Source organism: Poeciliopsis prolifica, unplaced genomic scaffold, assembly GCF_027474105.1.
Source record: "Poeciliopsis prolifica strain line A6 unplaced genomic scaffold, Auburn_PproV2 SCAFFOLD017, whole genome shotgun sequence".
Classification (NCBI taxonomy): Eukaryota; Metazoa; Chordata; class Actinopteri; order Cyprinodontiformes; family Poeciliidae; genus Poeciliopsis; species Poeciliopsis prolifica.
In genome coordinates, this window is record NW_026562392.1 from 706,092 (window position 1) to 725,085 (window position 18,994).

General features: G+C 39.6%; 1 protein-coding gene across 3 annotated transcripts in view; it reads left to right on the forward strand.

Annotated features, from left to right (window-relative positions):
• The window catches only part of cdk14 (cyclin-dependent kinase 14), a 150,519-nt gene that overhangs the window by 44,361 nt on the left and 87,164 nt on the right, over positions 1-18,994 (forward strand). For all 3 annotated transcript variants that reach the window (XM_055041929.1, XM_055041930.1, XM_055041931.1), the window contains 4 exons: positions 7,272-7,366; positions 7,895-7,974; positions 11,218-11,312; positions 12,755-12,817. In XM_055041929.1, coding sequence (XP_054897904.1) covers positions 7,272-7,366; positions 7,895-7,974; positions 11,218-11,312; positions 12,755-12,817 — 333 coding nt within the window. The remainder of the gene's footprint in view (positions 1-7,271; positions 7,367-7,894; positions 7,975-11,217; positions 11,313-12,754; positions 12,818-18,994) is intronic.

Consider the following 18,994-nt stretch of genomic DNA (forward strand, 5'->3'; position numbering starts at 1 on the left):
TGAGCATTCACACCTCCCCAAACTAACTGGACTTTCTGGGCAAACAAGCCAGAGTTTGATTAAAACATACTAAACAGGGATGGTGTGAATGCACCATGACTCATGCTGCTTTGTTTTTAGAAAGAGTGCTTTCTCTTGTCAGCTCTTCCATGTTTTGTTTTTCCTAATTGTCCTGTCATAAACTTTCACATTTACCACACTAACTGAGACCTGTAGAGTCTGGTATTGTTCTATGTTTGTACTTTAGTTCATGTTTGAATAGCTCTACAACCCAATAAATGCCCAGTCATTTTTATTGTTCTGAAAATTGAACCACTCAAGTCCAGGTTGCATTTAGTTTTCTATCTGCTTTGAATGTGGACCTCAATAGAAGAGGGTTGAATGGCCATATAACAAAACACTGTTCCTGTCTTACCTGCACTGAAACTTATTTTCAGCCTTGGTGAGTAATTTATTTTGCCCCCTTTTAGTTTTATAAAGTGAGCTCTCTGCACCGTGCTTCCTTAAATAAAATGAAATGCCAAACAGATCGTCTTTCAATTCAACCTTTGCAAACAAATAAAATAATAATAAAACCTCGTAATGTAGCAGTGACTCTATTTCATGTAATTAGGATATATTTGAGATGAATATTTCCCTACATTAAAAACAAGAAGTGATCATACTCTGCTGCCAGGTCCACAACTCCCACCATCCTAGCAGGAACAAGAGGAAAGAGAGAACACCATCTGGAATGCTGCCGATGAGCAGTCACTTCTGTTTGATCAACAATGGGCGAGAGAGCAGTCAACGGTAATGTAGGTGTTGCCATGGAAACACAGCTTTTTGCTTTTGGGAGGCTTTTTTCTTTGTTCACAATTAGTCATTTTGTATTTGCCCTTCAACAAACTATTTAAATATAGTACAATTATCACCATGCTCCTCTGCTGGACTCTCAGTCCCATCTTGCACAACTGCAACGAGCAAAGCAATATGAACTCCTTCATATTCACTCAAGTACTTGTATATGATTTGCACACCGTTAAAGCCAGACGTTTACATAAACAGCAAAAGAAGACACATAAGGGTTCATTTCCTGTTTATGTCACTTAGAGCTCCCAAAACATTTCAGAGAATCATTTGAACTTTCTTGAAATCTCTGAGGTTTCCAACCATTTCCTCAGTTTCTCCTGACAGAACTGGTGTAAGTGAGTGAGGTTTGTTGGTCTCCTCGCTCACACACACTCTTCTATGGAAGTGAGAACAAGATTTTCTGATGGTCACTCCAGAACATTGAGTTTGTTGTCTTCAGGACATTTTGTACCTAATTTGGTGATTTGATTTCCAAAGGGTTGTTGTCATTTGGAAGACGACTTTGCGTCCATTTTTAACTTCTTGCCTGATAGTGCCATGCCATCTTTCCAGACTGTGTTCTCTCCTGTTTGGCTCGGGACGTACAGTGGCTTCAGCATCATCGTCTGCGTTATTACTTAACGCTGATCACGTTTTGTTTTTAATGCAGGAAAATATTCATCTCAAATATATCCTAATTACACTAAATAGAGTCACTCTGCTACATTACGAGGTTTAATTTATTTATTTTTTACTTGCAGAGGTTGAATTGAAAGAAGATCAGTTTGGCGTTTCATTTTATTTAAGAAAGCACGGTGCAGAGAGCTACGGGATGGTGGAGAAGATCAGGTTGTCCTGCATCATTTCATATTTTAGAGTTTTGGAGGACAACAATTCCCTTCTCAGTATCTTGGCTGATTTCTTTAGACTTTTCCTTCATATAGTGTTTGAAACGTTGCCTTAAAACACATCAATTATAAAACAATGGATTTAAAATCTGAACAAAAATCAGAAATCTTGAGTGAAGCGCAGCCTATGAAGACTTGGTTTTTAAGCATGATTATTATTACTTAACGTTTTCAAACCCTTTCTGTGAGCGCTGCATTCTTTGCAGGAGAAAGCCAACATGTTGTGATTGCAGGTATAACAGGTGTATGCCAAGATGTGGACACACTCTGACTTGATTATTACTCTGTGGGGAGTGTGTGATGATGGCTCAGCAGGCACAGGCTTTCAAGTTGGATGATTAGGGAACATGTCTTCAGTTTTGTGGTTTAAAGAATGAAGAAAGGCAAACATGTTCCTCCCAAAGTACACTGACATGCACCACCTGGACTCCGTGGACTTTAGCATTACAGACAAGGTTTATCTGAACAGGCTATTTCTTAACTATACTTGTAACATGTCAAAGAGAATTGTAATATATGAGCTTTCCAGGCTTTGTCAGCTCTTAACGTGAAGTTCACCGCAGCTTTGAAGAGCAGCGGGAAGCCCATGTTTCTATCAAGTGATTGCTGAAAGTTGGTGTTTACTATAAAAATGTGTTGGTTATGAGTGCTGGACAATTGTGTTCTATTTAAAATGGGATGAGAGTTTTACTGTGGAGCTTTGAAGTTTTGTCAGTCAACCTTTTTCATGGTGAAGGTGGACTGACAAGTTTGTTGTTATATTGGCTCCACCTGGATTGTGTAATCAGCATTCACTTATTTCACTAACAGGAGTAAACAGGAAAGTCTGAAAAATTACACACAAAAAACTTTACTGATAAATTACATTTACATCTAGAAATTTGACTGTTATTTTCGATGCGGGTGCACTTCTCAGAACAGGAGCATAAGTTTTCATTATTAGTGAGGTTGGATGAAATCAGAGGGAAACAAAGTTATTGAAAATTACATCATATGGGTTATACACAAAGAGTGTAGTGTTTTTGTAATATATCAAGTTAAATAGCTATTACAACTTTGGGTGATATAGTTTTTATGATATTAGCTCTTATTTTTGTACATCTTAGTTTTTGAAGAGAAATTGAAATTAGCTATAATTATAATCAGCTTTATGAAAACTGGACAAAAAGATTTTCATCTCTGTCATAAAATGATCACATTTACCTGTAAATAATGCTATAATTACATATTCTTAAGAAAGATGTATGTTATGTAAGCCAAATCCTTTATAGTCAAATAGTATAAATCTTAAGGATCCATAAAATATCACTGTTTTATTTAAAGGTCCATTTACTTATATAATTACAAACATCAATCTGAATTACATATTCTGAATCTGTGTTGGTTTTGATTTGAATCTGATCACCAGTTTTGATTTCTCTTAGCTTTAGCTGATTTGTTATTCTTTTATCTATAACCAATTTACAGCATGCTGTTTTCCTCCTGAGCTTAACTGAAACAAACGTGCATTTCCTAATCATACAAATGAGATTTTCATATAGGGTTCCTGTTTTAATTTAGCTCCCAGTATGAATGACCTAATAAATATGAATACAAACAAGACTTAATAGGACAAACATGAAGGTTGATTGATTTTCTGCCAGAGTCGCTGTAAGACACAAGCGAGTTGTTTTAGCCAGATTATGAAAATCGGCAAATTGTGCCCTTCACCTGTGCTCTGTTCAAGAAGTTCAACATGCTTGAATTTCAGTCAACATTTCACAATTTGGAACTTCAGTAAAATTGTTACCAGTTGGTCAGAATGTATTTATGGGGCACTTCCAACACAATCAAGTTTAACACAGAACTGTTTTCCACAAGGTGGAGCAAGAAATGCAAAAAATTGTCAACAAACTCATCAAAAATGGCAAAATAAGCAAAGAACATAATATTAATAACAAATGTACTTGAACGAAACAGGATAAATTTTTATTGTTTCTTGCTGGATCTTTGGTTTCAACTGTTCATTTTGTTCCAGTCAACTTGAAAACCTTAAAAAATCTATCGGAAGCTAACGTTGTACTTTTACTTAGTTTGACCTTTGGGATTATATGGAATTTTGTTGAGCAAGAATTATTATTCAGTGTATAATTTTCTGTTTCAGTAATATTTAGTTTGTTTTGAGCTAGAAAAGCAGATTTGCCTTCTTCAAATTCAGGATCAGTCTTCACTACATTTTGGAATAAAAAAGGGAACACTTTATAGTTAGTCTGAAGTATAGGAGAGGTTAGCTGGTTGTGCACATCCTACTTTTTGAGTTTAGTGTACAGACAGAGTTTCACTTCCTGCTTGATCCCTGGAGAAAACGTAATTTGTTTAGAAAAGCTCTGAGAAATGCTGAGCTTATTAGCGCTGCAGAAAGCAGAGAGATAACAAGGGGGTGGGAAGCATAAGGTTGGGGGGTGTCTGTTGAGGACGTAGCGCCTGCAGCCCAGCTATGGATGTGGATGGAAGAGACATTATGCTGAGCACATACACTGTGTTCCAAATTATTATGCAAGTGATATTTTCTCAGATTTTCCGAAATGGTCAATGCAAATGATGGTCAGTATAAATTTCAAGTCACGGATTATTACAGTACAGTTAGGGCCAGAAATATTTGGACAGTGACACAGGTTTTGTTATTTTAGCTGTTGACAAAAATATGTTCAGAAATACAATTTATATATAATATGGGCTGCAATATGAGAGTTTCCACATCCAAATCGGAGAAAGGGTTTAGGAATCATAGCTCTGTAATGCAGAGCCTCCTCTTTTTCAAGGGACCAAAAGTAATTGGACAATGGACTCTAAAGGCTGCAAGTAACTCAAAAGGCCTTTCCCTCGTTAACCTGTAATCAAGTAAGTAGTTAAAAGGTCTGGGGTTGTTTCCAGGTGTGTGGTTTTGCATTTGGAAGCTGTTGCTGTGACCAGACAACATGCGGTCAAAGGAGCTCTCAATTGAGGTGAAGCAGAACATCCTGAGACTGAAAAAAAGGAAAAATCCATCAGAGAGATAGCAGACATGCTTGGAGTAGCAAAATCAACAGTCTGGTACATTCTGAGGAAAAAGGAATTGACTGGTGAGCTTGGGAACTCAAAAAGGCCTGGGCGTCCACGGAAGACAACGGTGGTGGATGATCGCCGCATACTTTCTTTGGTGAAGAAGAACCCGTTCACAACATCAACTGAGGTCCAGAACACTCTCAGAGAAGTAGGTGTATCTGTCTCTAAGTCAACAGTAAAGAGAAGACTCCATGAAAGCAAATACAAAGGGTTCACATGTAGATGCAAACCATTCATCAATTCCAAAAATAGACAGGCCAGAGTTAAATTTGCCCAAAAACACCTCAAGAAGCCAGCCCAGTTCTGGAAAAGTATTCTATGGACAGATGAGACAAAGATCAACCTGTACCAGAATGATGGGAAGAAAAAAGTTTGGAGAAGAAAGGGAACGGCACATGATCCAAGGCACACCACATCCTCTGTAAAACATGGTGGAGGCAACGTGATGGCATGGGCATGCATGGCTTTCAATGGCACTGGGTCACTTGTGTTTATTGATGACATAACAGCAGACAAGAGTAGCCGGATGAATTCTGAAGTGTACCGGGATGTACTGTCAGCCCAGATTCAGCCAAATGCTGCAAAGTTGATCGGACGGCGCTTCACAGTACAGATGGATAATGACCCCAAGCATACAGCCAAAGCTACCCAGGAGTTCATGAGAGCAAAAAGGTGGAATATTCTGCAATGGCCAAGTCAATCACCAGATCTTAACCCAATTGAGCATGCATTTCACTTGCTCAAATCCAGACTTCAGACGGAAAGACCCACTAACAAGCAAGACCTGAAGGCTGCGGCTGTAAAGGCCTGGCAAAGCATTAAGAAGGAGGAAACCCAGCGTTTGGTGATGTCCATGGGTTCCAGACTTAAGGCAGTGATTGCCTCCAAAGGATTCGCAACAAAATATTGAGAAAAACTTTTTTGTTTGGGTTATGTTTATATGTCCAATTACTTTTGAGCTCCTAAAATGTGGAGTGTTTGTAAACAAATGTGTACAATTCCTACATTTTCTATCATATATTTTTGTTCAACCCTTTAAATTAAACGTTACAATCTGCACTTGAATTCTGTTATAGAGGTTTCATTTCAAATCCAATGCGGTGGCATGCAGAGCCCAACTCACAAATATTCTGTTACTGTCCAAATATTTCTGGCCCTAACTGTATAAATTGAATTTTTACTGAACAAATCTCCCCATGCGAACAGTATTTTTTTCAAAAATAAAAAACTTAAAATGCACTGTTCCAACTTATTATGCACAGCAAATTTTGTAAACATTTTATGGATTATAAAGAACTGCAAACGGTCATTCTTTGAATGTGCAGCATTAAGTAATCACATACTACAATCAAAAGCTATTTCAAATAAAAAACATCTTAACAGACCAAATTAGGATGTTTTATGCCCTTTTTATGCCCATAGAAGCCAATGACACAGTGGTATTCCTTGCAGCATGAGATGGTGCATTGTCATGCATGAAGATGATTTTGCTACGGAAGGTACAGCTCTTCTTTTCGAACCATACCTTGTCATACAGCACTACACTGTCTGATTTTCGTCAGCAGAGAGATCCTTTCTCTTTCCCGTATTGTTTGAAACCTGTGGCCTGCTTAATAATGTGGAACATCCTTCCTCAGTAGATTTCCTTTAATTGAGCTGACCAAACAAACTAATCAACTCAGTTCTCTGAAATTAATAATAGTGATTCAAAGAGCCCTGACACACAATACTACCTATAAATTTAATAGCACAACAAAAGTGACAGTGACCAACACATCTGATGAGCATTAATGATTTTGAAGATGACAGTTGGCGAAATGTAATGTCTGTCGCTGGTTTTCACAACTGTTGACTATATGATGTGTTTATGATTTTTTAAAATATTTTCACGATCTAAAGCACTTTGAACTGCTGTTTTGCTGAAATGTGATTTATTGCAAGAGTGCAACGATATTTGTGCAATACTTTTGCGAGCTAATTCAAAAAGAAAAACAAAGTGCCACTCATATCCAGTATTATCCAGTAGGGGGTCCCATAGATCTTCACGCATAAGTCTAACCATTCCTTCTGGAGGCTCATTTGGTGATTAACTGGTTTCAATGAGTAATGAGTTAACGTTTAGATTCTGCTTGTGTCTGATTTTTACCAGATAGATTTCAAGCTGTTCATCTCAAGTTCTTATTGTTGTACAGCTGTAGTTCTCAGCAGCAATCAGTGAAATGTGTCTGAAAGTTACAGGCTCATTGGAACTTTAAAAAGGGCTCTTCTCAGACAGTGTGCTAAGTAGACTTCTCCTCCCAGTGACGCCTTCCTGATGATGCAGTGTGAAACCTTTAGATTCTCAATGGATTCAAAAAACACTGAGAGTTGTTTTTGTTTAATTCCAGAGGTGTCTTTTCTTTTCTTTCCTGAATTCATATATTTTCTATGTATCCCTTTTTCACTCAGCCCACAAGCCCCAAGTTTGGAAAGGCAGACTCATATGAGAAGCTGGAGAAGCTGGGAGAAGGCTCATATGCAACAGTTTACAAGGGAAAGAGCAAGTAAGCAGTGTTCACGTTTCTCCTGTTTTTCCTTCACCCATGTATTCAATGATGTGTTTAATAATTGAATGCCACTGCTGTAACTGAATCAAAAGTCGATGAAAAGCTTATCACAATTGCAAATCCTGGTTTTAATGTAAAATTCCAAACATACAATGCCAATTCCTGTATTTTAATTACCAGAGAATAGACATTTTTTTTCCCTCTCTTAATGGTTCAGTGCTTTTCTCCCAGGTTTTTCTAATTAGATTGCGAGAAATGAAAAGTTCCGGTGCTGTAAATGCACAAACCTCTGCAGCCTCTAATCTTTTTCCTGATGATGTTATTTCGTGTCTCTTTTGATTGGTGAGTTTCATTCAATTGTAGTGCTGTACCTAAGTCTCACTCCAGTGCTGCTAAATTACTTTTCATTGACTGAACTCTCCTCTCTCTGTTCTCAGGATTTGCTGACTTTGAAATGTCTCGTTTTTCTACATAATGAAGAAAGTCCAGCATATTATGGGACTTTGTTCTTTGTGCTGTCATCAGGGTGAATGGGAAGCTGGTGGCTCTGAAAGTGATCCGTCTGCAGGAGGAGGAAGGAACACCCTTCACAGCAATAAGGGAGGGTAAGTGGGGAAAAAAATCTGAATCTCAGTTCAGTTCCTGCTCATAGTAGTGTAAGGGAAATGTTCTTCCATCCCTCTTCAGCTGGTAACAAAGTCAGAAAAATGTGAAGTTTACTAGTTTACAATATTTAATGACAATCTTTGATGTTTAACTTGAATTGTGTGGATTTTCATTCTCTATAAGCATAAATGTAAGAATTTGGGTTTTTCTCTGTGTTGATTTGAGTTTTTCTGGGAGACAGCGATGCATCGCAAAAAGATAAAACTAAACCCGTTTAGTGCCCTGAGCTGGAGGTGGTGGAGTTAATTTAGCAAATGTTTCAGTAGTTGCAAGTATTTTTAAAATCACTTTTACCTTGCTAGTTTTGAATCACTTGAGCAAATATGCAAGATGCCGATGCTCAAGTCAAATGGCTCTGATTTGGAGGCAAAAAAACAGTTAGGACATCCCTAATAAATAATTCACTGCTTCAGTTTAAGTCTCTGTGTGGCTGACCAGACAGGAGGTCAGGATTAGGGATGGATATGATCATTACCCGTTTTGATCAACAGAAAAGATCATTTGAACTTCGTCTTTCTCTTGTTGCTCTTTGGTTCTACTCTGAGTCATGAAGCCGCCTTTTTAACTTTTATATTTTGGGGTTACATCTTACTGATTTGGGGTAGTAAGATGTCACAATGCAGCATAGTAAAGTTCAGCACAGTAGTTTTAACTACATTATTTTTTATTCTAGTAACTAATATGTCCTCGTGTCACACTTGCGTTCAATAGTGACATGTATGGGCTGCGTGTCATCTTTATTTCCAGTCTGCTCCAGTTACATACTCACACAAGTTCCAGAATGACAGCGTTTGGTTTTAAAGCCAACAACTGCTTTGAAGCTTCTGTTTAATTCACATCCTGAACTCTACCACAGCAATGGATGTTCTGGAGGAGGAGGGACCTCTCAGCTTCAGCCGGTGTAGTCCATGTCAGTGGTCAGTTTTAGACTGGATACGCACATTAGAAAAGGGCTGATTAGTTCAGAAGGTTCTCAGTAATTAGAATCTGTAAAAAAAATTTTTAAAAAGCCCCAGAAGTTTCTGACTTTCCTGACTTTGCTGAAAGTAAAGGCCTTTGCTCCACACGACCCTCTCGTATGGAAATTAACCTGAGATGAGAAGACACTTCTATCACACAGAGGCTCAACTCTCCCTGAGAACAGATCAGATGGGTGCTTTGAAATTGGACTAATTCAGCACTTTCTGAGTAAGAGGCGCACAGTGCAGATATGTGACCAGAATTACCCCTCTGTAAACTACTCCATCCATGTATGTGTGTGTGTGCATGGATGTGCGTGTGTGTGTGTGTCTCCATGTATCCATGGGGGTTGTGTATGTCTCCACAAGCTGGTGACAGGATCCTGGAGGTATCAGGCTGTAGATCCACACATAGTCCTTCCTGTCTTTGATCTGCTTCTATTATTTTGAACAACCTTTAGCTTCATGCAGAATGAATGCATTCATGAGGCTCTGGCACCAGGCAACTTTCCAATGATCTGTCCATCAAAGCCTCACTGTGCCTTTGAAACAGAACTTAAACATTAATCCCGTTGGTAACCGACTGAAAAACCACTTAGTACTGTGAATATAAACCAAGCTTATGTTGCTCTAATATTTGGTCCAAATAAAACAAATTCCTTTTACTCTTGTTTGACTGAACTGTTTCTCAGTAACTGAGGCATCAAAACCTTCAGTCAATACAGTAGAGGCTTTGAAAAAAAGGAAATGAGTGAAAACTTCTCATTTCATTGATCCTTTGCCACTTCAAATAGATGATCAGAGATCAGTAATCACTGACCTCAGACCAGTTAAGACTGTAGAGACAAAACAACACATGCTTCTCTTGTTTCTCTCTAAATCAGCAAACAGAAATAGACAGAATCAAGACAGCACTATAAAATATGATGTTATAATTTTCCCTTTTCTGCCTTTATCCACACAAGTTTGAGCGACATTAAGTTTCACAAATTTTATTGTTGCTTTTAATAAGTTTGCACTGCAGAAATGAAAAACCTAACAGGTATTATTAGTCTAGTTTCCAGTGCAAATATTTTAGAAGACTTGAAATAAGAAAACAAACTTCTAAGAAACTCTTTAAGAGCTTTCTGTAAGTTAGAAAATCCTCAATATTGATGAAGTACATATGCCATTGACAGATAATTTCACTTATCTGAAGTGAAATTATCTTTAGATAATTTTTGAAGATTTTTCAGATGATTTAAGAGATTTTTCAGCTATAAGTGACCCAATCTGCCAGTTGAACTAGTATGTTTGAATCAATAGTAAGAAATTATTGACTGAAAACAAGCTCCTATGTGTAAGATTTATAACTTAGAAATGTACACTAGTAACTAGGCTAAAAATAAATTGAGTTTGGAGGTCTAGAGATAATGACAGAAGAAAGTGCATTTTATAGACCTGTGGTCCTGGGAGTGAAAGTCAAAGTTAAACTACGTCCTTTGGGTGGAAGAAATTAATGTTGAAGGAAAAGGAAGGTAAACTTTATTCAGTCGATTAGTAGGGTAATGAGGATAATTAGGTGGCCATGTTTCTTATGAACGTTTGTTTTATGTTGTCAGTTTTCTGTTCTGCTGCCAGTAGAACATTCTCTATATTCACCTAAACACAGAAAAGCTGCTCCCAAAGAAATTAAATAACTTCTGGTAGTAAAACAAATGTACAGATATGTTCATTGTCATTGTATTTCACTTAAATAGCAAAAGAAAAACTAAACATCAAAAATAACTGCTAAAGTCCTGTCTGGTATGATCCAAGTCACTTTGGCTCCAGATGATCTCTGCCTTCATCAATTTAATAATATGCTGGCAGAAGGATTACTGGGGTTTTATGTCAACTTTATGACGTTACAAATATCTGACTGAGAAAAACATTTCCATGTTCAACTTACTTGTATGAAGCTTAAACCCAGTTGGGAAATGAGGTATCCCTCCAGAGCCTCTCCTCACTGCTGACTACAAACACCTCTTACATCATAAATGTGTTAAAAAGTGAGTGTGAGAACCTCTGAAGCTGAATCCAGCCTGTGTTTTCTGTGTGTGTTGTAATCCTTCTCTAATCCCTGCAGGTACTGAAGCACTCCAACAGTCCAGCTAATGATCCTAGAGCAGCTGGTTATCTGGATGCATCATCTACTGTAACACATCGTAATGTGTCTCTGGTTCTGCTGCTCTCTGTTTACAGCATCTCTTCTGAAAGGATTGAAGCATGCCAACATCGTGCTCCTCCATGACATCATCCACACCAAGGAAACCCTGACTCTGGTGTTCGAGTATGTGGTGAGTTTAAACTCTGACCTGAGCTGTGAGATGGGTGGACCACAGAACTCCAAATGTAGATTAAAAGTCTGACTTCAGGGAAACCATAGTTCTGAAGAGTATTTATATTTATTTTTTGCTCTGTGAGACCTTTCTGTTTTTCATACCCAGTTCTCTGGAACACGACGTGTGAATATTTTAACTGGTAAACTCTTACTCGGTTCACAGGCCTTTAGAAACTGTTAAAGCTCATGGATTTCTTTTAGTTTTTGCTAAAGTAATAAAGGTGTGTGTGTTGTTGTGGAGGGTGGGGGGATGTTCCTCTCTTTAGCGGCCACAGGGTGGGAGGTGAGGTGGGGTCCATCCTATGCAGGTCACCGCTCCATTGCAGGGCTGCATTTCTATTCAGATGAATCTTTGATCTTCAGCTTGTGAGTGGATGAGCGGATCTGGATCCCTCCTTCATCTTACTCAGCTTTTCAGCCAGGGTGGGGTAAATGGAGTGGTCTGCTGCAGTTTATAATCTGGTTCTGCGTGTGAGATATGAGTAGAACTCAGCAGATTCTGTTTAAATTAAACATGATGGAAAAGATCAGCTTATTAGGTTAATATTCCTGCTGGATATTCTCTTGTCTTCTGCTCAAAACAGTAAATCCTTTCCATATGTAGCAGACTGACAGTTAGGTGTAGGTTTATTCATCGCTGGTGGAAACCTCAAGTTAATGTCAAGTTCGGTGCTGTTGTTCATAAGGATGCAGAAAAACACATTATAGATTTTTCTAAAAGCTAATGGAGAGTGACGGCAGGGCATAGTGCGAGAACAGAAAACCGATGGGTTAAATCAGTGGCAAGTATTACAGAGAGATGGAGATAATGGAAATAAAAAGGGGAAAGATGAAAACAGATGTGGTGCATGGCTTTGTGGGAGATGGACAGGCATGTCTGCATGTGAATTATTCAGCAGGCTCCTTTGGTGTGAGCAGCAGTGGGAGATTGTAAATATCTCTGTGATTTCCGAACCACTGCCTCCTCCATCCATAAATCTGCTCACAAAGCACCAAAACGCTGCCTGCCTGCCAAACATGTCCGCTTTACCGTTAGTGAGGACTCTGTCGGTTCATGTGGTCAACTTTGACAAAATGCAAACACTCTTCCTGTTTTGTGGTCCCCTGAAAAGAGAAGAAAAGCAGATATTAAAACTGTATTGAGTGTCTTTGCTCGGAGATCAACAGGAATCAAATTCTTATCTGAGTGCCTCTGTTAGACATATAAAAACTGCAATTCATTGATCACTGCTGTTAAAATAACATGTAGATCAATCTGTTGATCAGTCAGAACTTCCTGCTGCTTTTGTGAGCTCTGATTTCAACTGTAGTACAAGACAAGTCAACTGTAGTAAACAAAGCATTTTGTAAAATTGATTGAAATAAAACTGATAACTGCTTTTGTCTTTCATGTTGCAGCACACAGACCTGTGTCAGTACATGGACAGACATCCAGGGGGTCTCCACCCAGACAACGTGAAGGTAACATGTCTCTTGGGAATGAAAAAAATCCAGTTTCTTCTAGAGACTGGATTTTTTATTGTTGACCCTGAACAGTTTGTTTCTCTAAGTCAGTGATCAATCTGGGTTTAGTGAACACAACCTCCAATTCCTACCAGGATTGGTAGAGATCTACCTTTGTTTTCATTGTTCATTTAGTTTTACAACTTTTTCTTGAGGGTTGGAATACTTTATCATGTGATTAGTTCTTGGAAGCTTCTCAGTTCCGTGGTTCTTGTTTCATGCTGCTGGTCTTGATGACAATCCTGTGACACAGTCCTCTAGCCACTGGGACAGTGTGTTGGGTCTCTGAGAGAGAAGTAAACAACTCACAGGCTGCCGGTCCCAACAGGAATGTACACATTAACTTAAGGTTACAGGAATGTTAAATGGTTTTCCAAACCTGAACAAATTAAGATTTGAAAAGTGTGGTGTGTGTCTGCATTCAGCTCTTTCATGTTTAACACTTTGCGGAATCACCTTTTGGGGTTTGTCTCTGGCAGCTGTGAAAATCTTCAGACTGAAATTGTTGTTTGTTTGTCTTATAAAACAGTCAAGCTCAGTCAGACTGGATGGAGAAGATCTGCAAATACCAAGAAAAACTGCAGCACCAACAGATTAAGATTTCATTTTTCTGTCAGTATACCTGTACTTCTACATCTGGAGAGGAACAAAAACAATAAATGTGAAACCATAGCAACAGTCAACATATGGGTGTGTAATAATAATTAGAACATCACTGAAAGTACACAAACCTCTTGCTAAATAATCAGCAGGACACCAGCCATACATATAGCAGGTAAACTATGGCAGGAGTATGACTTAGCTCACTCCACTGTTTGAATACATCAGCAGCAAATGTTCCAAAAGCAGAAAGTTACTATTCTGTCATCTTAAAACAGTGATTAGTTAATTTTGACTTCCATTAGATGACACAGGGATGGCAGTCTGTGCTGGTGAAGCTATGAGCCTGTCCTGTATGACCGTGCAGCGCTCTGAGTCACTGACACTCCTTGTGTTTGCATGACTGCAGGACCCAGCCAACATAAATTAACAGGTGGGAAGAAGCGGTAATGTGGTGAACCAGGCATCTTGGTGGTGGAGGGGGTGTTAGGATGTTCTGTCATGCAGGGAGGTGACAGTTCAGACTCCATCTGTCATCCAGTAGCTCATAAGTTTCAACGCCACAGATTTACAGAAGCTCTGTGTGTTTCTCCTGCTGCCAGCAGCCGTGCGAGTCACATGGATGATGTGGGATTACTGCAGGAGAGCCGAGCGAGGTATTCACACCCATCAACTCTGTTACCTAATAGTGAGACTCCTGCCACGGAGTTTCCAACGTGTTGATAGGGTTCATGACTTTATGCAGACATGACATGTTGTGAATTGGAACCACACGTATCATTATGAGGATGGTTACAGTAGTCCATCACTTCCTCTCTGCTGTTCTGTGAAGCGTGGTGTTAGGTAAGCCTCAAATATAGATGCTTCCTCTGTCCATCACTTCAGGAGGGACATAATCAGGGTTTGTGGTGGCAGCACTCTGCAAAGGTTTCATATCCTAAAGCGGTGCAGGTCAGGAGCACTTGGTGTGATTTTCTGACCTGTTTAATATTAATATAGAAAGTAGATGTCTGGTAGGTGCAGTGGTAGCACTGCTGCTTTGCTGTAAGAAGGTCCTGGGTTCGATACCTCTGGTACTCTTGGTGGTAGCTGCCTACAGCTAGCTAAAATCTGCGAATACTTACCACCCCCTCTAATAACACTTAGAAATTCATATTTTAGTAAAACATGAAGGTAACTTTTTAATAGAACACTGAAAAGCATTCTGTATACAAACATGGAATGTAATCTATTTAACCTTTTCGTCCATTTTAGCTGAACTCCTTTACTTAACCTTCCCCTTCCAGCCTCTGAGCCTAAAGGAGGCAGACTGATGATGTTCAGTTCAGGCACAGGCCTGCACCAACCTGAGCAGAAGCACCAGGAGGAGCATTAATGTCACACAGATGTGCTGTTGTTTACTAATCAGCTGCATAAAAGCTATTAGTGTCTCTGCTGCCTGACCAAATTAACATGGGGGATGTAGCCTACCAATCCCTGCTGCTATAATTAACGGCCATCAGCAGAGGGGTGAAAGCATGCGAGTGTCACTGCAGCTCCACTCAAACTGATCTGAGATCTGCGCCTGAACTGGTTGGTCCTGGGTGAAACCCAGTGGAAATGGCACAAAGCCATTTTCCTGCCCCATTGACTGTAGTTTGTTAGCAGATCGGCTGTAATCCAACACCCGGCAGGATGACCTCACTCTGACTGCTGCTGAAGTGCTCCTTTATATTACATTAGGCCCAGTCAGACGAAGGAGCCTGACTCACTGACATCCTCATATATCAGAGGTAAAGTGATGCACACAAACCCAGAATTGGGGAGCGTTTGCCTCTCATAATTAAGTTTAGCTAAAGCTGAAAGCTCATGTTAGCATTGTTAGCACACTGGGTACAAATATGGAAGAGATAGTTCATCTCGTATTGTGGGAGTGTAACCAGCACTTTTATTCCCAAGAGACAGTAGTTTTTAAAATAACCCTGTTGGCATATTTTATCTGTACCACTAATTATTTAAATATATGCACCTCTTTTTATAATCTATAGAAGACAGGAATGTAACACATAGCAACATTTCTCTTATCCATTCTTCAGTGAGGATGAAAGGAAGTTGAGCAAACATTTGTGTGAACTGCTCCCTCAACCCTCCACCTCTGCTCTCTACTACATTAGAGCGTCTCCCTGTCAGCAGACCCTGTTTTGAATACTAAGACTAGTTAGCATGCCCACTGATGACAACAGTAAGGATGAGTTGATTCACAGCACTAAGACATGTCTCCTGGCTCTGCACTTTACAACGTGCATTTGGATTACAGTTCATTCTATGGACTTATTTACATAAATCCATTTGGGTTAGTGATGACAACTTACTTGTGTTGATTGAACTTAAAAATTACAAATTCAGAACTTGAGAGAACCTTTTACTTTGACTTTACTTGGAGCAGTTCAGTTCAATTCCACATTCACAAATCTGTGAGGGAGCTAGAGAGGAGCCAGAAGTCTGGCTGATCCAGAAATATGTGCAAGGAGAATGCTAAATGATAAATGGTAATTGTCCTGTACTTCTATATCACTTCATCTAGTCCATGTGACCCCAAAGTGCTTCACAGTCATTCACCCATTCACATACTGATGGTGGTAAGCTACGCTGTAGCCTTAGGCTGACAGGAGCGAGGAATGCCATGCAATCAGGAGCTGGACGTCCTTCTCTGTGTAACTCTGACAGTAAGAGACGACTGAGCTCTGTCCCACATTTGTTTCTATGATGGCAATAAGTTCACCTCCAGTCATATAGATATAACAACAAGGTTTTAAAAAATAAAAATTCCTTTCTCACCCACCGCGGGTGGTTCTTATCCTCTGAGCTCGGGTCCTCTACCAGAGGCCTGGGAGCTTGAGGGTTTTGCGCAGTATCTTGGTTGTGCAGGCTGCACATTTCTGGACTGAGATGTCTGATGTTGTTCCTGGGATCTGTTGTAGCCATTGCTCCAGTTTGGGGGTTACTGCCCCGAGGGCGCCGATGACCTCAGGTACCACTGTGGTCTTCACCTTCCAGGCCCTCTCCAGTTCCTTCCTGAAGCCCTGGTATTTCTCCAGTTTCTCGTGCTCTTTTTTCCTGATGTTGCAATCACTTGGTATTGCTACATCTACCACAACGTCTTTCCTCTATTGTTTATCCACTACAACACTCTTTGGTGTGACAGTTTGATGGTGCTGTTCAAAACGTCTCCACAGAACCCAACAAGTGATTTCTTGTGTTTGTACAGTCGAGGTGTTCCAGCAGGAGTACAATCACACAGCGGATGACTGTGATACGCCGCGGTCCAACATTTAAATGTGCCAAGAATGATTCTGGAGCTTTAAAGCCATTTGCTGGCAACTCCTCTGGTTGAGCAGGTTGATGCTGTTGCTGATTCAGCCCATTAAATACGACACTTTACTGACGCTTAGTGGAAAAGATGGAGGCTCTTTTTTGTGCCTGTTGGCAGATGGTCGAATATTTTCACTCCATTTAACACTCGTTCATTTGATCTCTCTCTCACTGATTTCATCGTGTTTACTCATTTCAGAGAACCGGTGCTGGGGGTTATTGTAACTGTGAGCATTTGTTTCTATGATGGTAACTTAGATCACAGAGCACTCTGATGTGGTTTGAAAACAAGCTGACCAGAGACTATAATGTTTGTTTGACACATTTGCACAAGAAAAATTCTACAGCTTCTAAACTCTCAAACCACTTCATTTTTTTAAATTTTTTGTTTTACATTTCATAAGTAAGGATTTAGGCTTAAGACTTCTTCAGAGGTTGTCATGCTGTCCTGACGAAGACATTTTGAATAACGTCAACTTTGTGTTAAAATGTGATAATTTACTGAATGACACTTTATGAAACAGTCATAAATATTCATGAAGACTTATTCATGTTCACCACAGATGTTATGTCATGTTTATGATGGTGTCATGACAATCTTATTCACAACCCGTCAAATGAAGTGTTACCGAAATGTTTAATCTAATGACATACATATTCTCAATAAGTGCCTACTGCTATCCAGAGGAGGACACTTTTTACCACTAGCAGTCTGTTCTGATGATGCTGCCTCCAGATGTGGGAGCTGGATTGCTATGTCTCATCTTCATGTCTGACATGTTACTTCTGCTGCCGAACTGCCTGACTCCATTTTGCCGTGCTTTGTTCTAGAGAAGGTACACAACTAACTAGAACCCCAGTGTACTGCTGTCACTTTGATGCATAGCCTCATTCTTTGCTGCACATTGAATATCAGACAAAACACACACTCCACTACATTCCATACATGGATAACTCAGAGGCAACCCACTTTTTCATAATGCTTATCTTGACACGGAGCTCTGATCGCCCTGGGTATGACTGCAATAAGTATTTAATCATTAGAGAAATGGCAGTGTGTTTATCAGTGTGCTGATGATGGATTATTTTCCGTGCAGTGGGGTCATTCTTCAGGTGATGGATTATGTTAATGGATGATTTAACTCCAATCAGACAGCTCATTTCTCCCACAGTAAGGAACTAATAATGCATCATGATTAAACAAATTCACACATGGAAGCATAACGATCCTTGAGGAATATTGTTTCAATCAATATCCCTCAAGAAAGAGCTACATTAATGAGACAAAACAAGACTAACTGTGTTGTTTTACCTGGGCATGCCTGCCACCAAACACAGACTCACTGTAAAGTGGCAGAATCTCAGGCTGCTTTGAAAACCCCAACTCTTCGAGATGTAATTCTGGGAGCGCTTGCATGATTTTTTTGGAGCTGGAAATTCAAATGTGTGGCCAGGAGTAGAAAATACCATAAAAGAACAATCTGTATCAAAATCAGGACCCAGCAGTCCAAATTATGCATTGACCTGAGTTATACGAGTCCAAATGCTGCTTGCAGTCACTGGAAACACCCTCCAAAACTGTGATATGAGAGCACATCTACTATGTCCCCGCATGGCTACCCAAAGAAATATTTCATTCTTTCATCTTCATTCTTTATTTTGAAATATTCTTTCTTTGCTGTTCTTTTAAACTTGTTCTCCATAGAAAAAGTTTTCCAACTTGGCTATTAATTTGGTATATTGGATGTACCTGTGCGTTCACATGGTTTATTTATGCCGTCACACTTGTAATTGCTTTCTTCATCCTCCAATCTGTTGCCAGCAACAAGACACGCTCCATAGACACGCTAGCCCAACCTTCAGGCCTCCTATTAGGACTTTGTGTGTTTTTTGCCTTGAAGCTTGCTTTATGTCAGAGGCGTATTACTATCCAGTCAAAGTTGCATAAACAGCCTCCTTCATGGTCCATCTCTATAATATTAAAATGCAAATAGAAGTCAGGTGTTTGCAGCAGAAAAAGAACCACACTCCTTCATGGCCCGGTTTGAAGAGAGAGGGGAAGAAAAGAGAGTTTTCTTTCCTTTTTATCCGAGCCATGACAGGGTGAGAGTTTTTCACAAGGGTCTTTGATATACATGAGCAAACACACACACGTCTATGCTAATTTTCCTCGCCGTGGCTCGT